Source organism: Pteropus medius, unplaced genomic scaffold (assembly GCF_902729225.1).
Source record: "Pteropus medius unplaced genomic scaffold, Ma_sr-lr_union100, whole genome shotgun sequence".
Lineage (NCBI taxonomy): Eukaryota > Metazoa > Chordata > Mammalia > Chiroptera > Pteropodidae > Pteropus > Pteropus medius.
The window spans coordinates 1,241,249-1,266,610 of NW_024356248.1; the positions used below are offsets into that span (position 1 = coordinate 1,241,249).

Here is a 25,362-nt window from a genome sequence, read left to right on the forward strand (position 1 = left end):
TCTCTCTCCTCTGTGGTCAGCTCCCCAGAAGGTCTCTAGAGCCAGTTGAAGGCGGCACAAGGCCCAGGTCTCTATGGCAAAGGGCCCCCAGAGGCTCTATCTCTGAGGAAACTCCACATATAAACCCAAACCAGCCTGGGGGGTGGGGTGCAGACCAAGCAGTAGAGCTAAGGGAGGTGGGGGGGAAGGGCAGGTTCATGACTTCCTAGGTACACACCTGTAAGCCCTGAGTGGGTGTCAGGGGAGACAGAGTTTGACAAGCTGGGAGGAGAGCTGTCTGTCTGCCTGTCTGTCTGTCTTCCAAGTGGAAGCTGGGGGTGGAGCAGGCAGGGAGATAAAGGCTGCCTCACTTGTCAGAATTAGCAAGTTCCACAGTTGGGCAACACTCAGACACACACCAAATACAGACACACACATCCTGGCTCCGACCAACAGGGTGACACCTGCATTTCCACAGGCTGCATGGTGACATGCATACTCAGGGACATACATGTGCGGGACATTCAACAGCACATGAAGCAGGCACACAGTCCCCCACTCATCCCTGCAAATCAGACACCCATATACCCTCAAGCCGGGCTATGCGGCGTGGACAGAGCACACAGCCCAGCACCCAGGCACATCTGCTCAGCCCCCGGGGCGGGTGTGCCAGCCCTCTGGGTCTGTTCCAAGTCAGAGCCTCTCACGTGAGGCCCAATGTGTCATTTCCAAACAGAAGGAATCTAGCTCCTTCGCAGCGAGGAGGAAGAGCAGGGTGTGGGGCTGGGTGGGTGGGTGGGCGCGTGGGCATGTGCAGGGCGTGCATGAGGGAAAGAGACAGGTGAATACCCGGGCGTGTGTGTCGGGACGCGGTGCACGCGGGTTGGGGGCTCTAAGGTTCGGTCCGGGAAGGAGCCCGAGGAAACAGAGTGTGCTTTTGTGAGGGTGTGTGTGTGCCGCCGAGTCTGTGTGCAGTGGGTGTGGGTGTTTGTCTCCCTGTATCCGCCTTCTCTCCCGTTCTGGACTTTTAGTCTTCCTGGGATCGTCGTCCTCATGTCCCAGCCCCTCCCTCTCAGGGCTCAAATTGGGGGCCCTGGTGGGGGGGCACATGCTCCAGGACCCAGTCAAACCCCAGAGGCTGCCTGAGGCTTCCCTCCAGCTCCCCTCCCTTCCTTTCCTCCCTCCCTCTCTTTCCCTTCCTCCCTCCCCCCCCCAGGCTGGCGTGCCAGGGGGTGGGACATGCCAATCACTGGCTGTGCCTCTCCGGCTGCCAGCACAGGGCGCAGCTCCCCCCGGGAGCCAGGTGTTTGGGTCCCTGGAGACGCTGACGGCCCCCAGGGAGGCAGTGAGGTCGAGGACTCCACAGACCCCTCTCCGGCCCCATGGTGAGTACATTTGGAAGGGTTTGGGAGGGGCTTTACCGAGGCGGGGGCTGGAGAAGCAGGGTCCTGGGGGCGAGGTAGGGACCAGAACTAGAAGGAAATGTGGATGGACCCCAGAGAGAGGAAGGGGCCAGGGAGGGGGTCTAGAGGCCAAGCGCGTTCTGCAGCATTGGACTTTGGCTGCTCTAAACGCCCTGTCTCCTGGCTTTGAGGGGATACACCTGATGTTTTTCTGGGGTTCATTTTGCAGAGAATATGGAGACCCCCTTAAGAAACTGGATCTGGAACCAGAAGGAATCAGGCTACCATGTAGCAGGCACAGCCCCCAGGACCCCAGGGACAGAGTGGAAAGGGCAGGGGGCCAAGGGGCAGCTCTTGACATCAGCATTTTGTGGGAGGCCAACTCCCCCAATTGGGGTACCAGTCCCAGAACCCCTTCCTCTCCTCCCTCAGGGAATCCTGAATCCCACCACCCCCATCCATCTTCATCCCCCACAAGATGGACTGAACCAGGCTGCTGGCCAGATGGACAAACTGGATGCCAAGGTGGGTGTCGGGCCAGAAGTCAGCAGGAGACCAGCCCAAAGGCCCTAGGGCTCTCCGGGGACAAATGGGCACATGGATGGCCATGCCGGCCAGAGAACGTGGCGCTGACACGTGCAGGGGCCCAGAGGGCCCTCCCTATGTCTATAGTATGTTGGGCTCCGCAGGGCAGGTCTCAGTCCTATGCCCAGGGATGCATGGACGCTAATGGGCACCCATGCCAGGTACCCATCCCCGTACCCCCAGGATGTGGAGATGGGCTGGGGGCCAAGAGCTCTGATTCATGCAGAGTTGCCAGCTCCTGGGCTGGCAGCTAGAGACGGGTGGTCGGCTGTTATTGGGTCGTTCAGATAGTGCTGCTCAGGTGTTATCAGTGCCAGTGGACAGGAGTCCACCTCTTCCCACAAAACATACCTGCAGCTCCACCCTGACCCAGGCCTTGCCCAACTGGCCAGAAGGAGTCAGACCGTCTCCCGCAGTGGGACAGTCTCTTGTCCCTGGGTAATCGGCTGCTCACTGAGCTGTCAGATGAGAGTTCTCTGCCACTTGACCTCAGCCACTAGGCAAGCCGTGATCACCGCTGCGATATAGAAGGCAGGGGAGATGTGACTCTCAGCTTCCTGCGGGGCCCGGAGGTCAAGAACGGAATCATGAAGTGCAAGGAGGACCCAGAGTGTCAAGAAGGGGTCAGGCAGTGGTCACGTCGGACCTAGAAAGGAACCTCCCATTGTACATTTGAGAGACCAAGGCCAAGAAAGGGGAAGGGACATGCTTGTGGTCGCAAAAGCGTTATTTAGGGGTCGGGGGTCGGACCCCATTCTCCTCGCCCCCCCGCACAGCGCTGCACTCCCACCTGCCTGAGCAGGAGCACGGGGTGGGGGAGCAGCAAGCTCCATGAGATAGAAGCTTGGGCTCTGACTGGCGGGGAGAGGTGGGTGAATATCGCACTGGGTTTCTGCTCTGCCGTGATGCCATGGTGATGCCTAGGAGAAGGGGGGAGGGAGGGAGAGAGAAGAAAGGAAATGGGGAAGGGAACACAGTGAAGAGCGGGGGGCATGTGGAGAAGAGAACGAGGGGCCCGGCTCCCTCGATGCCGCCTGGCAGAGTGAGGTCTAGCGCCCGGCCTGCGAACTGCCAGGCTGAAGTTGGGCCACCGTTTCAGGCCCCTCGACAGTGAGCACATTTGGCAGTGGTTCTCGGGCTGACGTGCCTCTTCCGGCTCAGCAGTGCGGTTATGAGCATTTAACTGATGGCTGCTGCCCTCTCCGGGGCAAGTTGGCGCTCCCAGTGGACTGTGGAGCCTGAAAATATAATAAATTGTGCTTGTTTACCCCTCATTCCCAAGGCCAGGCACCAGCGGGGGAAGTCTTGGGCTCTTTGGATGGGTCAAGAAGAGATACCTTCAGAGAAAAGTACGCTAGGGGGAAAGAGCCGCCTCTGACAGGCTGGCTCTGGGGTATGGCCCCAGCAGAAGGGACCGGTCTGGAGACCCGACCCAAGGAGCACCCCCCTCACCGCACATGTGAAGCCCTAGGTGCCCAGCCCCTCGGATCCCGCCTCCTCAGAACTCCTTCTCCCCAATACTGCCCGTTCTCTCCTGCTCTCCTGTCAGGGTTCTGCCGGCTTCCAGGCCCAGAACCACAAGATGGCTTCACTCCTCCGTCCTGAATCTCGTCCCCAGCACCCCCTCGTTCTCTGCCTCCCCTTCTCCGCTCCTTGGCCAGCGCTGAGATTCCAAAGATCGTCACTTGCAGGTGTCCCTCTCCCCAGCAATCTCTCCCAGCCGCCCTCAGTGGCTCTCTCCCCTCCCCCTTCCTCTCCTCATCCAGATCCCCAGCCCCAGGGGATTGGTCCAGGGCGCTGGCGGTCAGTAGTCTGGCCTGCCAGTGCTAGAGGCTCTGACCTCATCCCTTAACTCTTTGAGTCCAGGATGACTCTTTCCTCCTCTAACACTAACAGGCACCATCCTTCGCCCAGGCCTGTGCTGTCACCTCACTCGGCTTCCTGGCAGCAGGCGAGGCAGGCTTTCCTTGGTCTACTTCTGGTCCACAGATGAGGATGCCCGTGGCTATTCTTTTCCTGTGATCTCAAGCCAGGCAGGGCCTCACCTAAGGGACAGGGACCCAGCAGGCGAAGGGACATGGGAGCTGGCAGGTATAGAGCATGGTCCTGACCCCCACAGGCTCATCCTCATGTCTCTGAGCCTGAAGCCAAGCAGGATGACCCTACATACATATTCATGTAGTTATACCACAAATATTGATTGAGCAACTACTACGTGCCAGGAACTAGGATAAAGCAGTAAATGAGGCAGACACAGCCCCTACCCTGCCTCTCAGAGGACTAGACCTCCCCCTTGCTACTACACTGCCATTATACATCACGCAAATAATGACAGACACTGTCACGCACACACACACACACACACACACACACACACACACACACACACACAGAGACAGATTCTAAGGAAAGACTGATTCCTCGCTATTGATTGATTCAAACTAGGGTTTGGCCAAACTATCCAAGGTAGGCAAGGAAGCTCTTAAACCCCCCTCCCCACAGTTCAGAGTAGGGGTCCAAGATGTTAGCCTTTGAGGCAGACCTCCTAGTCCTAATCTTGGTTGCCGTGCTGGTGAGCTAGCTGTAAGATCCTTAAGGCCTCAAAACCTCAATTGTCCCTTTTGCAAATTGTGGATAATAAAACCTACTTTGCAAGAACTCGTAACAGGTCAATTAAATCATGTACATAATGCTTAGAGCCATGTCTGGTGTACTGTAAGCAGTCAGTAAATACCAGTTGCTATGATAATATTAATAATATTATTAAAAGCTCCCAACAACCTTCATCAGGAGGCCATAGTCCAGGGCAGAAAAGCACCTCCCTGCTTCCTTGCCATCTTCCCGTACCCTAGAAGGGACACCCTCAGGGAATGAGTCCCAACCCATCCCCACAAAACTATAGGCTCAGCCCCGCCCCATTTCTTATTCTTCCTCAGCCATGCACTCAAACACTCATCCTCTGGAAGGGTTGCCAGGTTGGAACAGTGACTTGCCCAAGGTCACACAGCAAGACAGGAGCAGAGACAGGGCTTAAAGCTAGTCAGAAGCAACGACTTCCTTGGGGAGTCCTCCCCCCCACCCGCTGCAATCCCCATCAACCAACTTCACCCCCCAAGGATGTGTCACAGAATGTGCTATGCAAATGCAGCTTCCGGCCCCACTTTCAACCGGAAGGCTGACCCTTAAGCCCCTTCTTTGCAGAAATTCTGCAGCGCAGCTGAACCCCGGCACCTCAACTCTCGGCCCAGGGCTTGACCTCCCAGGGGAAGCAGCCACAATCAGAAAGCCTGGTCCTTTCACAGCCATCATCTTGCTGACCCCCGGCAGCCTGGCACAGGCAGAGGATTGCCCCCAATGAAGACTTAAGGAGACTCGCCGAAGGTGACACAGACCTCTAGGAACCTTCTCCTTAGCAAATCACTGTCCGAGAGAGGTCTGGGGGAGGATACCTGCTTCTGATTGTGGAGGAAAGTCAGAGTCACTGATAGCTCTGCTCTGAGCTGCATCCCAGAGGCTCAGAAGCCTCAGGAAGTGGGAAGAATCAGGGGCCAGTTCCCCAGAACCTCTGCCCTTCTCCTTCCCCCAGTTGTCCCAGACGGGAAGCCTTAGCCCTTACAGCTCACAGTCGGCCAAGGAGAAAGAACGCAGGCCATGGAGCCCACAGGTCAGGGCCAGAGTCCCAGGTCCACTGCTGAAGGTCCTGTGAGACTGTCAGGGAGTCACTTAGCCCCCCGCAAGCTTCAGTGTCTTTATCCGTAGAACAGAGATAAGAACCTCTCCCCATTGGGATGTCCTGTGGATTAAGGAAAATAATATTATACATCAAGTGCTTGACATGTAGGAGGTGATTAATTATGGTGGTTATCAGTATGGCTTTTAAAAGGAGAGGTGGAAGGGACTTTTGGCCATGAAAGAGAGGGACCGCCAGCCTCCTCACTTTCAAAAACCACTTCTCCTGGGTCCCCCATTCTGAAGCCTTTTTTGAATTCCTCAAAGCCCCACCTAGCTTGCAATGAGAGCTTGTGATGGGCAGTGGTTGCCACGTTCCCACCGTGAGAGGTCATTCCATCTCCGGTTGAGGGATCCTAAATGAGGTGTCAGCCTCTGCAGCCTCACCTCGGGGTCGTGGGTCCCTTCTGCTCGGCGTTTTGAGGTGTTGGTCAGGACCCTGTAAAATCCCTACAGACGCCAGGCTGATCCAGCTCCTCTACCGTACAAACGAGCAATCTGGGGACCAGAGAGGGGCCATGCTCAGGGTCTGCAGGTGAAGGGGTAGGGCCACAGGGTCCAGGTGGTGGATCCAAATGGGGAGACAGAAATAATAACAGAGGCCTTTAACTGTCATTTCAACGTCAGGGGCTTCGGATGCTTTTCTCCCCATCGGCTAGGGAAACAGGCAGCCAGGGGAGGGAGAGTTAAATGACTGCCAGCGATCACACAGCCAGAAAGGGACAGCTTTGAGCTTCAGACCCGGGGCCGTTGTCCACAGTGTGGAGGATCAGGGTGAGGTGCGTGAGGTACTCGCCTCAGTAAAATTGAAAGGAGGCACAAAAAAAAACTTCCTAATCAAAATAAATACTATTGCAATATAATATTTTTTTCAGAATCAAAGAGCAAACTACACCCCAGAGGTGGGTGGGCCCTCTATTTTTGTAAATAAAGTTTCATTGGAACCAGGGTCAGCATCAGGGCGGGGCATGGGTGATAAGGGTGTTTGTGCATGTACAGGGCTGGATCCTGCCTTTGTTTAAAATGATTCGTGAGGGATGCTTTGCATTAATTTTTGTTTTTTAAATATTGCATTAAACCGTTTATTTCTTGATTGCTCAGTTTGGGGGCACCTCCTTAAATTTTGTACCCAAGGCAAGTGCCCCACTCACCTCACCCTAGTCCTAGCCTTGCTATGGCATGAGGACCAGACACAATGGTGGATGGGATGCTTGGCCCAGCATCGAAAGCGGCCTCTGCAGCTGCCGAGGGTGTGGTCCCCTCAGGCCAGCAGGCTCCTCTTCTAATAAAGACTTTTCAGGGCTTGGCCCGGGCTACCACTGGGGGCTACAGAGCTGCTCAAAGGCACCTGGGAGTTGGGCCCGCATGTGAGGGGTGAGAAGCCAGGAAACCCCGGGCTACACGATGCCTTCTTCCTCTTTCCTCTGGGCCTCCGTTGCTCCATCTGTGCAATGGGCGTTAAACAGCACTGAGTTCAGATCAGAGAGACAAAAGGCAGGCAGGGCAACCCATCAGGGCAGCCTCCACCAGCGGCCTTACCCAGGGAAGCCCCAGCAGGCCCCTCTGACCTCAGCCTCCCGCCCAGCGCCTGACTTCGGTTAAGGAAAGAGGCCGCAACAAAACTTAGTAAGCAAAATAAATAACATTTTAGTGTCATATCTTTTAAATTCAAATTGGCAAACGATGCCCCCCCGCCCCCCCGGGCCGACCATCAGATTTTATAAATAAAATTTCAATGGAACAAATTGCTTGGGTCAAATCCTGGTTCCTACCTTACTCATGTATCTTCTGCAAATTCTCTTGCTTTTCTCAGCCTCCGTTTCTTCATCTGTAAAATGAAGAGAAGAGCGATCCTTAGGTCACAGGCTCCCCGTGAAGATTAACTGCAATAAGGCACATGGGCACTTGGAGCAGAGGCTGGCACTCGGGGAGCTCTAAATAACAGCAATGATCAGTATCGGTACTAGTTGCTTTTCGCCATAGTGTTAGAAATCTTTAACCAAACAAGCAAACGCTGCTAGGCAGGAGGGGGCGCTCACCGCTACACGTGCTAAGGGGCAGTGGGATTCCAGCCAGGGTTGTTCTAAGCACGGTACATCGATTAATAATGCCTTAATTTGTTAGTTAGGGACTAGTATTATCCTCATTTTTCGGTTGAAGAAACCGAGGCACATAGAAGCTATGTCGTTAGCAGAAATCACCCACCCGGTAAATGGTGTAGCCTGAATTTGACTGTAGACCGTCTGGCTCCAGAATCTGGGTCCTTCAACCAGGATGTTACATGTGCCCCCTCATGTGCAAACTGTCCCAGGGCCGGCAGTTTGCACATGACGGTTTGCACTGAGAGCCACAGTCTTTCTCGTTCGTATGTCACACTCTGAACTCCCCTGCAGGGCTCTGAGACCCCAGGTAAGCGGGGTGGCGGCGGCAGCAGCTCAGAGAGATCCCAGCCACACACACTGTGGGTCACACACTGTCACAGCCACACAACACCAAGGCCATCTATCACACAGCGACCCCCTCCCAGGCACACCACTCTAGTTTCTCTGTCACAGACCAGGTCCCCAAGAACAGCAGGGCTTGGTGGGTCCTTCCCCAAAGTCTCTCCCTTGGAATTTTTCCAATGAGACAGCCCCTGAAGCCATAGCTGCAGGCAGGAGGAGGCCCCAAGCTCTTCAATGGACAGATGGATGCCTAAGGCCCAGAACGGGAAGGGACCACCCAAAATACAGTGGCAAGTCTATGACTGAGCTGTGGGTGCTTCCTGCCTGGCCAGAAGGTTGCTAAGAGTCCTGGCTTTTCCATTTACCCACGCCTAGTCCCTGGGCTGGACTCCAGCTTCAAGAAAATCTGGGGGATCTTCCCGTTCCCTTTGCTGCCCCCCACTCAGCTGGGGCTCAGGAACAGAGTAGGAAGGTAGGGGGAGCTCCCACACCCCATCTGGGACCAGACTCCGCTTATCTGGGAGCTGAGTCCCTCCCCACTGCTGCCTGCTTTTACTCCAGATCTTCTGCCACCGGGTGAGTGTCGGGCCCAGCATAACTTTCCCTGTGGCCTTGAGAGGGTCTGACCCAGCTCCAAACACTGCCTTCCTTTCCCTCTCTCTCTCTCTCTCTCTCTCACTCTCATGCACACACACACACACACACGCACGTGCATGCACAGTCAGACACACACGGGGCCCCTCTGCTCCCCTGTCTTTCCCCTTCTCTTCTCCAGAGCCCACCCCTGCCTTCTCATCTCTCCGTGTTTAATGGAATTATCCCACTGGAGCCCCACGTGCTCCAAAGGTGAGAGTGAAGTGGGTTCCAATCCTCCCCACCTGCAACACCGTGGCCGGGCCATGTGGCCGCTGGGAGCCGTGGTCTCCTCGGTGAAGTGGAGATCATAGGAGACCTTCCTCTTAGAGAAGTATGACAGTTCAATTAGATAATTCAATGAAGTGCTTAGCACTGTGTCTGGTGTGCAGTAACCACTCAGTAAATGAGGGCTTTAATAAAATTGAGTGAAATGCTTTGAAAATTTGGCAGTGCTGTATACAAAGCAAATCTCCCAACTCCTGCCACATGAGTTAAGCAAGATAGGAATTAGTAGCAATTTCCCAATGAGAAAATTGAGGCTCAGAGTCTGAATGGCGAAGCTGGAATGAGGACTCAGAGCTCTGGATTCCGAAGCCACCCCCACCCCCATGCTGCTGGCAAATCCATTCATGGCTGAGAACGTGCATTATAAATGACCGTGTGTGGACACCAGAACAGGAAGGGACAAGCCAATAAGGGAGGGTGACGCTGTCTGGCCTGAAGCTCTGGGAGGTTGGAGGCTGGGTTCCTCCACTCCAGGCTGTGGGAGACATCCAGCAGCCCGACCAAAGCCCAGTCCTCTCTTTTCAGGTGATGACCTCCCCGTGAGGAAGCCCTGTCTTGTGACTGGAGGAAGTGGCTGCCTCCCCGCCCCCACCCAGCCACCATGAATACCTCGGCCCCACCCGCCGTCAGCCCCAACATCACCGTCCTGGCACCAGGAAAGGGGCCCTGGCAAGTGGCCTTCATTGGAATCACCACAGGCCTCCTGTCACTGGCCACTGTGACAGGCAACTTGCTGGTACTGATCTCCTTCAAGGTCAACACAGAGCTCAAGACAGTCAACAACTACTTCCTGCTCAGCCTGGCCTGTGCCGACCTCATCATCGGCACCTTCTCCATGAACCTCTACACCACGTACCTGCTCATGGGACACTGGGCTCTGGGCACGCTGGCCTGTGATCTCTGGCTGGCCCTGGACTACGTGGCCAGCAACGCCTCTGTCATGAACCTGCTGCTCATCAGCTTTGACCGCTACTTCTCCGTGACCCGGCCCCTGAGCTACCGGGCTAAGCGCACCCCGCGCCGGGCAGCTCTGATGATAGGCCTTGCCTGGCTGGTGTCCTTTGTCCTCTGGGCCCCAGCCATCCTGTTCTGGCAATATCTGGTGGGGGAGCGGACAGTACTGGCTGGGCAGTGCTACATCCAGTTCCTCTCCCAGCCCATCATCACCTTTGGCACGGCCATGGCCGCCTTCTACCTCCCTGTCACGGTCATGTGCACACTCTACTGGCGCATCTACCGGGAAACGGAGAACCGGGCCCGGGAGCTGGCAGCCCTGCAGGGCTCGGAGACCCCAGGTAAGGGGGGCGGCAGCAGCAGCAGCTCAGAGAGATCCCAGCCGGGGGCTGAGGGCTCACCAGAGAGCCCCCCAGGGCGCTGCTGTCGCTGCTGCCGGGCCCCCAGGCTGCTGCAGGCCTACAGCTGGAAAGAGGAGGAGGAGGAGGATGAAGGCTCCATGGAGTCCCTCACATCCTCGGAGGGTGAGGAGCCTGGCTCCGAAGTGGTGATCAAGATGCCCATGGTGGACCCCGAGGCGCAGGCCCCCGCCAAGCAGCCCCCCCGGAGCTCCCCGAATACAGTCAAGAGGCCGACCAGGAAGGGGCGCGAGCGGGCGGGCAAGGGCCAGAAGCCCCGTGGGAAGGAGCAGCTGGCCAAGCGGAAGACCTTCTCGCTGGTCAAGGAGAAGAAGGCGGCTCGGACCCTGAGTGCCATCCTGCTGGCCTTCATCCTCACCTGGACACCGTACAACATCATGGTGCTGGTGTCCACTTTCTGCAAGGACTGCGTCCCCGAGACCCTGTGGGAGCTGGGCTACTGGCTGTGCTACGTCAATAGCACCATCAACCCCATGTGCTACGCGCTCTGCAACAAAGCCTTCCGGGACACCTTCCGCCTGCTGCTGCTCTGCCGCTGGGACAAGCGACGCTGGCGCAAGATCCCCAAGCGCCCCGGCTCTGTGCACCGCACCCCTTCCCGCCAATGCTGACGGCCCCCCTCGTCCACATCCCTCTACCCCAGTCCCGGGAGAGCCCGGTAGAAAGTGGGCAGGGACTGTGACCTCAGACCCAGGGCCCTCCTCAGTCCTCACCAGGCTTCCCAGGCCCCTAGGCCACCTTCCTGGACAGCCCAGAGAGACCCTGCCAACTCTCCAAATTTTGCTATTCCCAGGCAGGGAGAGAACCCGGGGCAACTGGTTTTTCTGCTCCCTGCTGGGTGGGAACGGGCTCTTCACCAGGAAGGAGGCCGGGAGGGGGATCCGGCCTTTGGATTCTTTGTTTGCATTCAGGCAGGAAGTCTGTCCGGAGCCAGCAGGGCGGGCCAGGAGGAAGAAGGTTCTCCACTACAAGCATCCCTGGCCCAGTGGCTGGCCTGGATTTTGGTGGGAAATGGCACCCCCTAGGGCCACAGCAGGGAACTGACACAAACCGCTGAGAGAAGCTTGGCTCTAAGGGAGCGGCCCCTGGCTGGGGATCCCTCCCTGGCTGGGGATCCCTCCTCTGCCGGCGCAGCCCCCTCTGCTGGGCCCTAGGCACACTCTTCAGGACCGTCCAACCTCTCCACTAATGTCCCCAGAGCATCCCTTTGTGGGTTTCCCCCGAAGCAAATGTCCAAGCATCAGCAGGACAAAGACAGCAGAGGGGACCATCTTGGCTAGTCACACAACGTGTCCCGAGGCAGCAGCAGGACAGGCACCAGGTGTCCTAACTGTTCCCCTATATCATTTCCCTAGGAGTGAGGAGCCGGGGTGCCTGCCGTCCAGCCTCACACCTATAATCCTTGCCCCAGAGAAACCCTCGGTCCCTCCCTCCCTGGCTCTCAGCTACCACCTAGATAGATCTGCTCTATACAGATCTAGCCAGGTCTCCTGCATGCTGCCTGCCTCCGGGCCCCGCCCCTCCCCACGCCTGGCCCAGCCAACAGGTTCTCTCCTGTGAACTCCCCGATCCCACCCACGCATGGCCTCCCAGCCACCCTTATCTCCAGGCCCAGCCTGGCCCCAAATATTCTTTCCTTCCATCCTCAGCAAGTGCTGAGTCTGTGAATAAAGCCACATAACCAGTGGACGCTATGGGTCTTTCCTCCCTGTGTTGGATCAAGGACCTGGTCTTAGTCCAGGGCAGGATGGGTACTTAGGCCCAAGTAGCATGGAATTTGGGCTGCTGCCCTGACAGTGGTCCCAGGAGGGGCAGCACTGAGTGGTGGGATCTACCGAAACCTGTGGACCCCAGCACCCCGGGGTCTCAGGCTCAGGCGAGTAGGGCTGTAATGGACAGACCTGGCTACGGGAAGCAGGGAAACCAGGCGAAATAAACTGCCCCTGCCCGTAGGCCAGCGTATTTTCTATCAGCTTTGTCATATGTGGCTGCTCTGGGGCCCTGTCACACTCAGGGAGGACAGAACTGCTCCAAAGCCCCATTTACAGATGGGGAAACTAAGGCCCAGTGATCTGGGCAGACTGTTCAGGGTTACCCCACAAAGCGACACCCAGGCTTCCAGGCAGCTCACAGCCTCCTGACCCCTAGGACTATGGAGATGGAGCACCTGGGGTGCAGGCCAAAGCACCCTATAAAGGTGGCCCTCAGGCCAGGTGACGAGGCACTCCATTGGTTCAGGGGCCTCGAAGCCTAAAGCAAAGGAATCTTAGATCAGTAAGTCCCAGAACGCAGAGCAGTGGCTGTCCCTGGGGTTCTTCATGACCACCCTTAGGCTCAATGACCCACTAGAAGGACACGCGGAAGTCAGCAAAGCTGTTGTGGTTATCGTTCATTACGGTGAAAGGATACAAATTAAAATCAGCCAAGGATAAAGGTGCATGGAGCAGAGCCCGGGAGAGACCAGGTGCAAACTTCCCGTTGTCCTCTCCCAGTGGAATCATGGGACAGCGCTTCATGACAGCGCTCCCGGCAACGGCGTGTGACCACATGCATGGTGTACTGCCAACCAGGAAAGCTCACCCGAGCCTTGGTGTCCAGGGTTTTTACTGGAGTCTGACCAGGCAGTCATGGCTGACCTTAGTCTTCAGCCCCTCCAGAGGTTAAACTGGTACCACACAGCCCAAGGCCCTCACTACAAATCACATGGTTCACATCGATGATCCGGTGTGGTTCAAGGCCACCAGGTACGCAGGATAGTCCAAGGGCTTAGGGGTTGTCTTTCCTAGGAGCCAAGCAAGGGCCAGACTTTTCTCTGGGATGCACAAGGTTGGGATAACCCAGACCCACTAAGCTGATCCTTTGGTGTGCAGTGGCCCCGACCAGTATAGCATCAGCATAACCTGGGGACTTGTTAGATACCTAAGTTCTCAGAGTCACCCCAGATTTACTGAATCAGCAACTCTAGGAGGAGAGCTCGGCCATGTGTTTCAACAAGTCATGTGGGTGATTGCGATGCAGGCGAATTTCAGAAATGCAGCCTTAGAGGTATGATGTTCTGGGTGGGGCTGAGCCCTTGCAAAGAGGGAGAGTGGAAGTACACCCCACACACACCTGTCAGGGCTCCCAGAATCCTCTGTAAAGGAAGCTTCCTACACTAAGGGCAGGGGCAATCCACCGAAGAGGTGGACAGAACGGGCTGGCCAGGGACCAGGGAGCACAGCGCTGTGGGCATGGACTCTAGGACACAAACCCCTCCCCCTCACCCACCAGCACGGCTTCCTGGGTTGTCAGCTCAAGACCCCAGAGGGCCCCTCCCTTGCCACTGCTGCCACTGACCCCCTTCAGAGCTAAATATCCCGCCCCGTGTTGAAGGCATTGGTCCTGGGAGACAAAGGGACTGAGGAAGCTGAGCGGTGTTGGGAGACCAGAAACACTGGAATCGCATTGGCCTGGCCTCACTGGAGACCAGGAATGGGGAGGTCAAGGCTGGTATTTGGATCAGCAATGGGGCTGGCAGTTCACACTTGTTCCTTGTCCCAAGTGCAGGTCCTATCTGCTCGTGCCCCCTCACCACAAACCTTAGGCAAGTCTCATTTTCAGTGTCCTCATCTCTGAAAGGGGAGTGAGCCCCTCAGGGGAGAGTTAAGAAGATAAGAGACTGTAGGAAAACTACCTCACAGGACCAGGCTGCTCACAGGTAAAGGCCAGAAACCAAGTCTGCTTTCAGATGCACACATTTCTCTACTCCTCCAGCTTGGGCTTTAAAGAGTCCAGAGTCCCCCGTCCCTGCCCAACCCCCAGCCCAGGAAGAAGAAATGGGTTGGAGAAAGGAGTATAGGAAGCAAGCCTGGGCAGCCAAGGGCACGTGGTCCATGATGGTTTTCAGGGATGGGATTTGTGCCCTGCCAGTCTCTGAAGCAAGATTTCTTCAGATTCAGCTGCCAGATGGATGCCTTCAAGAAATCCCTTGAGTGATCGAGGTGAGAGGAGTGTCTTTCCTTATTCAAAATGAGCCCCTTTTAACAGTACCTGAGTTTATGCTAATGAGATGGCTTTGGGGGGCGGGGCTAGATAGCATCAGGTTGGAAGCAGGAACCAACTACGTTACTAGGGAATGGCTTGAGCCCAACAGGAGAGGGATGGCTGGACCTGGCACCAGTCCACCCCCAACACTACACCCGCTCCTGCCCCGAAGGAGTCCTTCTTGGCCCCAGTAACAAGAGCTGTTTCGTGCCTGAGCAGGAAGTAAAGAATGAGGCAGCTTTGTGAATCCCAGCCCTTCCCCCTACCAGGTTGGAGCTGGCCTAGAGAAGGGGCACCGGTTAGGATGCTCTGTCCTCCGGTCTGTCCCACGCCCCACTCCATTCCGATTGTATCACTTGAGCGCCATCTGCAGGCAACCAAGGGGAAAGTCCTTCCAAGTCTGGAGTGCTTCCCAGAGAACAGGGACCCCAGGACTGATGATAGAATAGATGACTTTGGACACCTCAGCAGCCGCTCCCACACTTCAGCAGGAACCAAGGACCCCACAGGATCAGCTCACGGGGCTGCTACTCTAAAGTTGCGGGAGGCAGGCCCTCCTTCTCCCCAGTTCGCCAACCTCGCCAGACAACTGGGCGATGGATGAGGAGAGACTTGGCACTTAGGGACAACTCCACATTCTCCCTGTGCCTCCCCAGGCTTTTGAGATCCTTGATTTCATTTTTTAGAGCCTGGCTCTGATTTGATAGAACTGATGCTAACCAAACTGGAAATTCAGACAGGTACTTGCTCGCCTTCACAGTACAAAGCCTTTCAAATGCCAGGTCCCCCGCACCAGCCCGAAAGGGCTTGAAGCCGCTGTCCTTAGCATCTTCGGTAACACACGAACAGCATAACTCCAGGAATCACACAAAATAGGCCTGAGAACTATTCTCGCTCTTCCCCCGGCCCTGATGTCGCCCCCACCCCTTAGCTCCACTCTCTCTCTTGGCATTCCCGGCCTGGCTAGCACCCCCATTCACTCAGTGCTCAATCCAGAGATCTGGGAGTCGTTTGGAGACTCCTCATTTCACCCCCCGTTCTCCCAATCAGTCTGTCTACCTCCCGAATAGTTCTCAAATTCATCCAATGTTCGCCATCCACACTGTCGCTATCCTGGTGCAGTCTCTTGCCTAAAATGCTAAAATAATCCCTAAACTCAGAGGATAGCAAACTTCTCTAAAGGGCCAGAGAGTAAATATTTTAGGATCTATGGGGCAAGAGGCAAAATTAAGGATACTATGTAGATATTTAAGTATTTTAGTCTTAGTCTCTGTCCCAGCTATTCAACCCTGTAACTGCAGTCAAAAGTAGCCAGAAACAATACAAAGTGAATAACATGGCTGTGTTCCAATAAAACTTTATTTGAATTTCACTGGGATTTTAATTTTATATCATTTTCATGAGTCACAAAGAAGTCATTCTTCTTTTGATTGGTTTTCAGCCATTTAAAAATGCAAAAGCCAGTCTACGGCCATGCCACCCTGAACAAGCCCGATCCCTTCTGATCTTGGAAGCTAAGCAGGGTCGGGCCTGGTTAGTACTTGGATGGGAGACCACCTAGGAAGACCAGATGCTGTAGGCGTGAAAAATAAAAAATAAGAGATTATAAACTGACGAGGTCCTTGCAATCCGTGAGGTCAACCAAGGATTGCCTGGCCTAAAAAATAATAATAATAAATAAATAAAATAAAACAAATAAAAATGCAAAAGCCATCCTTAGTTCACAGTGGCTACAAAAACAGATCCACCGGCCCGTTTGCCAACACCTGCCTTAATTGGTCCCTCTCCCATCCATTCTCCATGCTTCAGCCAGAGTGATTTTGCCAAGACATAGATCTGATGCTGTCAACCCCTTGCTTACCACTAGTCAACAGCTTCAGATAAAACTGCAAGCTCCTCAGCCTCCAAAAGCCTTCTATTCAGCCCTACTTCTTCAGCCTCTTCCTCGACCCCTCGTCCACAGACCCCAGTCCCAGCCTCTGAAATTCTTTTGATTCTCACACAAGCCTCAAGCTCACTCCTTCATGCTTTTCACCCTTTCCATTTCCTCTGCTTGGAATATTCTTGCCCTATTAAAAAGAAAAACTTCTGTTTCCTTCACATCCTACTCGCGAAACTTTTAACTCCAACGTGTGTGTATGTGTGTGTTTCCCATACCAACCAATTCACCAACACTATCCAGGTGTGCTACAATTCAATTCTGACGCTATCTGCCGAGAATTAATATCATATTTGGCAGGTTAAGGGCTCAGTCTCACAAGACTGTCCCCACTTCAGACACCAGTCAAGTCACTGGTAGTGGATTCCAAGGTCACCCACACTTCTGTCCAATTGGCTACAATTTAGGGGTTCCCACAACACCCTCCCCAGGGTCAATAATATTTTTTAGCATTACATAGGTAATTTTTATTTTCCTTTATATTTTCACTTTTCCTTAAAAACATTTAACTTATTTATTTTATTTTTTATTTACTGCAATATCACCATTAACTATTGCTATAAGGTCCTATTTTGAAATGCAGAGATGGAGTGATGTCTTTAAGAATGTGATAGATCTTGCAGAATATATTGAATTAAGAGAATCTAGGGGGTGGTAAAATTCTGTCTATACACATCTAGTGGCACATTTAAACTTGCAATTGGAGGAAAAACCTGTTCAGGACCGAATAGAAGTCCTAGGTTGCAGACAGAAACTCTCTTGGCTTTCAAAGACTGATTCTTTGTCAGTATACAAAACCCACTTAATTGTACATAATCCCTATCAGGAGAAACCATAGCAACAGGATGGATTAAGTTATTGCCGATCTGGATCCTGGGGGCTAGCCAGTCTGAAGGGAACAGGGTGGCTAGAGGCTGGAAACCGGCTGGTGGCTGCAGCTCAAGGTCACAGTCTTAGGGTATAACAGCAGCCTAGGAAAGTCTAGAGAGAATGGTTAGCTCACTCTTCAAAAATCCTCATTTTCCAAAGAACCTCATACGGTGCTGGTGGGACTGCAAATTAATACAGCCACTATGGAAAACAGTATGGAGGGTCCTCAAAAAAACTAAGAATTGATCTACCATATGATCCAGCAATCCCTCTACTGGGTATTTACTCCCAAAACTTGAAAATCCATAGCCAAAAAGATATTTGCACCCTGATGTTCATAGCAGCATTATTCACAGTGGCCAGGACATGGAAGCAACCAAAGTGTCCTACGATAGATGATTGGATAAAGAAGCTATGGTACATATATACAATGGAATATTACTCATTCATAAGAAGAGATGAAATACTGCCATGTGAGACAACATAGATGGACCTAAGCGAAATAAGCCAGACAGAAAAAATTGAAAATCACATATCACTTATATGTGGATTATAAACTTAAAAGCAACAAATGAACAGAACAAACAAACAGAGATTCATAGACATGGACTATAGACTAATTAGTTAGGATAGAAATTGGGGAGTGGGGAGGTAGAAAATTAAGGGGGATAAAGAAAGCAGGGGGGGATGGGGGAGGCGGTAGATGCAAAGGGATCAAATATATGGTAGCTGAAAGAAACTGGACTTTCGGTAGTTAACACATAATAGAATATACAGATGTCAAATTATAATGTACACCTGAAAATTATATAATCATTAATCAGTGTTACCCCAATAAACTTAATTTAAAAAAAAAATCCTCGTTTTTCCAAACTAGTCCCTAGGATGCTTTTCTCAATCAGGGAATGGTTTTCTATAATAGCTCACAGACCCAGGGGACACACTTGCCAGTTCTGTAATAAAGGACATGATAAAAGATACAGGTGAAGAGCCAGATGAAGAGGCACATAAGGCAGTGAGGTCTGGAAGGGTCTCGAGCGTAGAGTTGGGTACAGAATTTGGGTGTGCCATCCTCCCAGCCTACTAATGGTTCACCAATCCGAAAGCTCTCTGACGCTTATACTTTTGGGATTTTTATGGAGGCTTCATGCTGTAGGTGTGATCTATTATCATTAACTCAATTTCTAGCCCCTCCCTGGAGCATGAGGGGTGGGGCCAAGCTTTTAATCCTGGTTAGGTCTCTCTGGCGGCCAGCCCCCATCCTGTAGCTCTCCGGGAGCCTATCGAGTGTCACGCATTAGAACAAAACACATTCCTATCTACCACCCAGGAAATTCCAAGAGACTTAGGAGCCCTGTGACAGGAGCCAGGATCGAAGACCAAATACAACAAAAGATGCTCTTAGCACCCCTATCACTCAGGAAGCTAAAGGCGAGAGTTTGGGAGCCAGAGTTTGTGAACTTGAACAAATTACTTCGTTATTCCAAGCCTCAGTTTCCTCATCTGTAAAAGGAGATAATCATGCTGGGCTTGTTATATATTGAACGTTGAGAAAACACTGGTTTGCTTCCTGGACCCACTAGGGTCTTCGCTTTCCCTTTCTCATGCTCCTCCGACTCTGCCAGCCAAGTCCAGGGGTGCACACCTCAGACCACAGCCCCTCGTGATCAGTAGAGCACTGGGTGTATTGGGACCCAGTAGACAATAAATGGTCATTATATTTTTGCTGCCTTGGACACTTGGGAGCCCGACAGACTCCTACTACCATTCTTCCCCCTCTGACATGTGAACAAACTCTCTTTTTGAATCTCGAAAATCCCTCATGATAAATGCTATTGTCCCTATCTGTGATATCATAAGAAATATGTCTTTGGTCTTTGTCCCAGTTCCTGACATGGATCTTCTAAAACCCTCGGGATGTCTTGAGTGATCGAGGTGAGAGGAGAGTCTTTCCTTATTCACAATAAACCCCTTTTAACCTTTCCTGAGTTTATGCTAATGAGATGGCTTGGGGGCGGGGCTAGATAGCATCAGGTTGGAAGCAGGAACCAACCACGTGACTAGGGGCTTGGAACTTTCAGCCCCGCCCATGACTCCCTGCAGGAAGAGGGGCTGCAGATTGAGTTCAATCACTAAAGGCCAGTGATTTCATCAATTGCGCCTGCACAATGGAACCTCCATAAAAACACCTAACCCGCAGACTTCTTCGAGCTTCCAGGTCAGGGAACACATGAAGGGGTGGGAGGGATGTGTGCCCAGGATGGCATGGAAGCTCAGATGCACCTTCCCTCTCTCCCTTGACCCATGCAGCTCTTCTGTTTGGCTGTTCTTGAGTTGTATCCTTTATAGTAATCTCATAATAGTAAGTGAAGCACCTTCCTGAGATCATCCTACAGAATTAACAAACCTCAGGAGGAAGTTATGGGAAACCCCTGAATTTATAGCCAGTTGGTCAGAAGTACCAGTGACAACCTGGGACTTGCAACTGGCATCTCAAATGGAGACAGTCTTGTGGGAATGAGCCCTTAACTTTTGAGAGCCTATGCCGACTCTGGGTAGACGGCGTCAGAACCGAACTGAATCGCAGGACGCCCAGTGTCCAGAGAATCAGAATCGGTCGATGCGAGCAAAAACCTACACATTTGGTGCCAGAAGTAAAATTAGTTCCGATTATCTCCCAGATGAGGAAACTGAGGTTAAGTACTTTGGTCAGCAATAGAGCAATGATTTCCTAGCTCAGGCTCCCCACTTGACCCTCGCCGGGCTGGGTGACTCATTCGACTTCGCGTTGCCAGAGTCATGATCACTTCAGCCCCAGGGGCCTCACCGTCTACCCCGCGTCAACCACATCCCCAGCCGCTCCCACGTCACGAACTTAAAACCCAGCGTCATCCCTCTCACTTCCCATTCATCTTCCTCCAGGCCCTGCCCATTTTTCTCCCAATCTTCAGCCCCTGCTCTGCCATCATCGTCTTCCTTTCTTGAGAAGCCGGAAACATGCAATCTGTCATCCACACCATAAAGAGCCACAGTCCCCTGGCCCCTTGCTTCTGCAGGAAATTGACCGCCCTGGAGCAACTTCACCTTCCATCACCCCTGATCCTACAGCGGAGCAGTCAGGAACTGCTGGGAAAAAGAATCCCGCTACCTCAGAAATGGGATCCAGAACAGACCTCAGCCAATGGGCCTCACGCTGCCATCTAACTATCCTTGTACTTGTCCTAAGTCAGCTCCCCTGCCTTGTTCCCAAAGGTATTCTCAACTTTCGCCTCTCTCCTCAAGCCCCCTACCCTGAACCTTACAACAGGTGTCCTGGCCTCCTGTATGTTAATGGAAATGAGACAAGACCCTCAGACTCTTTGTTTAAGAAGTCTTGCAGTCTTTGGGTTTATTTTACCTCCTGCACGTGGGAGAAGAGGGATATGCCAATGCTTCCCTTCTGGCTTAACAAAAAAACTCACAGGTATTTATACCTTCTAGAAAAGAGATGTGAATTTAAATATTATTGCCAGGGCAACGCATTATTAAGGAAGACAAGCAATCAGAATCGCAAGTTTTTTAAAAGTTAAAGGTTACTCTCACAGGACAAAGCAACAGCCTCTTAGATGTAATTGTCTTGACAAGATTCCCTTGTTAAAAATAATATTTGCGAGGATGGTTTTATGATGTAGAAAGGAATCTGCTTTTATTTCTGTGGCTTTAGAAAAAGAGGGACCATTTTTCTCCTTAACACATTGAGATTTTTTAAAAATTTTTTTTGATCACCACCAGTTAGGGAGACCTAGAGTTTTTCGAGGTCAAGCACTGAGATTCCATTGGTTAGCTCAGAGAGAAACAAAGACAGGACAGAAGTGGCTGTTCACACCGCTTGCCAATCAACCTACATTTCCCTCCAACAGTGTCCCTACCATTCTCCTGAATCAGGGCTTGCCCACCTAGAGTATGCATAGGAGTCACCCGGATTCCAAAATCAGATTCTGATTCCAATTCGATAAGTCTGGGGTGGGCCTGAGAGTCTGCATTTCTAACAAGCAGGTGTTGTGATTGCTACTAGTTCTCAAGTAGACACTGTGAATAGGAAGGTCCTGGGCGTTTGTTTATTCATATACTTTCTACTTTTTCCTCTCTCCTCAAACCACCAACACTTGGGAGACTCCAATCCTCACTCTTAGCTGATGACCTTGTTTCCTGCTTCACCGAGAAAATAAAAGCAATCTGTGAGTAGAATTCCACAAACTCCCACCACGTCTACCCACCAACTCTATGCTCATATACTCTGCCTTCTCTGTGACCAGCTCCCAGTAAAAGCTGGCCCTCCTCTCCCATCTTCCCGCTAGATCCCACCCCTTCTCCCTACCTCAAAGGCATCCATCCGTGGCATGTTCCCCTGTACTGAAGCAAATATGGCTGTTACTGCTCCCGTTTTTTTTTTTTTTGGGCTTGGCAACACTTGATTGACCTCACAGATTGCAAGGCCTTGTCAGCTTACAACCCTTATTTTTTTTTATTTTTACACCTACAGCACCTGGTCTTTCTAGGTGGTCTCCCATCCAAGTACTAACCAGGCCCGACCCTGCTTAGCTTCTGAGATCAGACTAGATGGGGCTTGTTCAGGGTAGCATGTCCGTAGACTTTTTTTTTTTCATTAACCCTTTATTACAAGTCATGCTCTTATAAAAGTATACAATGACTTAGGTGAAAGTTATTGCTCCCATCTTTAAAGAAAAGCTTTGTATTGCATATTTGAAAGTCACTAAAAGGATAGATCTTAAAAGCTTTCATCACAAGGAAAAAAAAATTCTGTACTAGACTTAGTATGGTGATCACATCGTAAGGTATACAAATGTCAAATTTATATACCTTATGTCAAATCACCTGAAACTAATATAATATTGTACACCAACTACACTTAAATTTTAAAAAAATTAAATACTTTTTTAATTTGCATGGTGACAGATGTTAACTAGACTTGTGGTGATCATTTCACAATATATACCAATATTGAATCAGTAAGATACACACCTGAAACTAAAATAATATTGTATGTAAACTATACCTCAATAAAAAAGAAAAGAAAAGAAAAAATAAATAGTGAAATACCAAATGAAAAGCTTTCCTGTCGCCGCTGACTCCAAATTCTCTCCTAAACCCCTTTTGCTTGGCTTCTGTCCCAGCCTAACCAAAACTGCTCTTGTCCAAGTCACCAAAGACCCCCATGCTGATAACCCCACAGCCAAGCCTCTGTCTTCCTACCTGAACCCCCAGCAGCGTGTGACAGAGTCAGCCGTTTTTTCCTGGCTGGGCTGCAGAGGGCGCCTCCCCGCCAAACCCCCACCTACCTCACTGCCCCCCACTTCTCAGTCCCCGCTGCGGGCTCCGCCTCGTCTCTCCGACCCCTGAAGGGCTTGGGCCTCAGTCTCTGGGCCTCGGTCCTTGGTCCTCTTCTCTTCCTTCTCTACATTCGCTCCCGTGGTCATCTCCTGTCATCTCACTGCTGTAAATGCCAGCTGTACACGTGAGTCCCAAATCCGCATCTCCAGCCCAGGTCTCTTCATGAACACCGGGCGGACCGTCGGGCTGACATCCTGACGTTTCCCTTCCGTGTCCGCTGGATCTCAGAGACGCCACGGCCCGAACTGAGCTGCTCGCTTCCCCTTTTAAGCCCGCTCCTCTGGCGATCTTCCTCACCTCAATAAATGGCAAATCCAATCTTCTAGCTGCTCAGGCCAAAAACCATAAAATCATCTCTGACTCCACTCTATCTGGGGCCGCTCACGCTATCCGCGCCCCATCGCCACGGGCACAGTACCACGGCACATGACTCGGCAGCTGGACTGGGACATGTCAGGGCCATTGCAAGTGGAACGCATTCTGAATTTCGGCATCACCCACAGCCCGCCAGCAGCCAAAGGCCTTGTATCCAACCGCCCACGCACAGGTAGTGTCTCCCGGTGGCCGCCTCCCAGGCTGTTCCAGTTAAAAGACGATTGTACGTCCTGCGCTTGCTTCCTGACCATTTCCCAAGCCTGGTCCTGTCTCTCCCTGGCAGCTCCTGATGACCTTTCAACAAATTCTTTTGCTGCTTAAGAAAAAAACAGGAACTCCAGCTGATACTGCCTGGAAACCTGTACCAATCCCTCCTACCCTTAAAATCACAAAAGCATTTCTCTCCAGTGCCCTGGAAGTGCTCTGGAGAGGACCACCAACCATCTCCTTGTCACCAAGTCTGAAGGCCAGCTGGGACAGCTCTGCCCTGACACTGACCTAGCCACTTCCTCCTGCCTTCCCAACCCCCGCCAAGGGTTCCATCCGCTCCTGCTCTTCCTCCTCTGTGGGCTCCTGGCCCCACTCTCTGTCCTGTTAATGTCGCCAGTTCTCAGGGCTCCAGCCTCACCCTTTCGCCCTTCTCACCCTACACCTCACTGGGGCATCATTCACACTCATGGTATGCACCCCCACCTCTACCCTAGGGCTCCCAGATCTCCCCCTCTGCTGAGCTGCAGACCTTCCGCTGCTGGAAACCTCCAGCTGCAAGTCCAAGGGCACCTACATGTAGCACACCCACATGGAGCCAGTCAACTCACCACCCACAGCTGCTTCTTGCCCTGCCGCCCCGCCTCCCCCCACCCTCAGCTCCTCCGCCCACCCCAGCCAGAAACTCCAGTCACCACATAGCTCCCTTCCCCACTAGCATCCAGCCCATCCCTCCTAGGCTGTCAAGAAATTCTGGATCTTCTCTCGAACCATCTCTTCGAGCCATCATCCCCTCCTCTCCAACTCCACAGCCTCCTTGACCCTCATCTCCTTAGACTATTCCAGGTGGCTCCCTCCCCCGGTCCCGGCCACCCTCAACTTTTTCCTCCACAACAGCAGAGCCAGAGTGATCTTTCTGGAACTCAAATCTCACCATGCCACTCCCTGCCAAGCACATTTCAGTGGTGCCCCCACCAGCGAGAGCAATATTCCTTTCTCATGCTTATCTGAGCTTCTTACATAGATTCTGGTGTCCTATCCCAGACCTTCTAAAACAGAATATCTAGGAGAAAACCCAAGAATTTTCTAATCATCGTCCTGGAGCGTAACAAAGCAAGTTCGGGAAACTTTGATCTACTGATTCCCAAACTGCTGTGAGAATCGTTTTGGAAAGTTGGTTAAAAATAGACTCCCAGGTCCACCCCCTTGGAGATTCCAATTTAATGGATGTTGGATGGAAGAGATTTTTCCAGAAGATTCTGCATAACCAGGTTGGGAAGGACATATGCGGCAAAGCGGGGCTGACTTGAGCGTGGCTGCCCGTACCCTCCGTGCTTCAGCCTCTGCGTGGCTCTCCCCACTCTGGCAAACCGTCCCTCGCACTCACCATGCTGTCTCGACTGAGTGGCCGTGATAATGTTCTCCCTACCCAGGTGGCCCTGTCCTTAAAGGCATCACATGAATGCCTACTGGTGCCTCGCTCTCAGCTCGAATGAAGGCTCCAAGCTTTCCAGATCCCTCCTGGGTTAAACACGTCCACTGTCCCCACCAGCCCTGACCTCAGGACGGCGATTATTCCTACATCTGCTTCCACTCCCAGTCGGTCAAGCCCGGAACTACGGGGCAGTGTTTCAGTCCCCTCTGGGTCTCCAACGCTGTGGCGCATCAACTGACATTGGAAAAATGACTCGGGCTGAAAGTCAGCCCCTCCCCCAACTCGGAAGCAGGTAATTGGCCAGGGGCCCTGGGGAAAGACCCAGACCATTGGGACAGGGAGCTTGACCACAGAGCTAAGGCCTGGGTCCAAATGGCAGCTCCACCAGTGTCCAAGAAGGTCCTTTTAGTCCTCTGGGCCCTCAGCCTCCTCTGTAAACAAGGTTCCCACAGTCCTCGTGGGTAGAGCACGTGACTTAAAAGAAAAAAAATGTAAGTCTCATCAAACCATTAAAACCCAGTCTGCTCAAAACCCTCCAACTCCCATCTCATTCCCTCAGACCCCATGTGCAGTGAAAAATCCATCTTAGCTGAAAAGTCTGGACTTTGTCCTCAGCTGTTGGGAGGTGATCTCCAGGCCCCTGGAATGTTCTGGCTGGTAGGAATGTCTTTGTTAGCACGGAGACTTC

The 25,362-nt window shown here is 52.5% G+C and overlaps 1 protein-coding gene and 2 pseudogenes across 1 annotated transcript; 2 read left to right on the plus strand and 1 right to left on the minus strand.

Moving 5' to 3' along the window:
- Positions 1-795: 795 nt before the first annotated feature.
- Positions 796-12,122, plus strand: CHRM1 (cholinergic receptor muscarinic 1). The gene is made up of 3 exons (XM_039860308.1): positions 796-1,364; positions 1,815-1,907; positions 9,587-12,122. The coding sequence occupies exon 3, from the start codon at positions 9,663-9,665 to the stop codon at positions 11,043-11,045; it is 1,383 nt and encodes a 460-aa protein (XP_039716242.1). The 5' UTR covers positions 796-1,364; positions 1,815-1,907; positions 9,587-9,662; the 3' UTR covers positions 11,046-12,122.
- Positions 12,123-15,920: 3,798 nt separating this feature from the next.
- Positions 15,921-16,039, plus strand: LOC120600897 (uncharacterized; annotated as a pseudogene).
- A 5,740-nt stretch (positions 16,040-21,779) lies between these two features.
- Positions 21,780-21,898, minus strand: LOC120600881 (uncharacterized; annotated as a pseudogene).
- Positions 21,899-25,362: the final 3,464 nt, after the last annotated feature.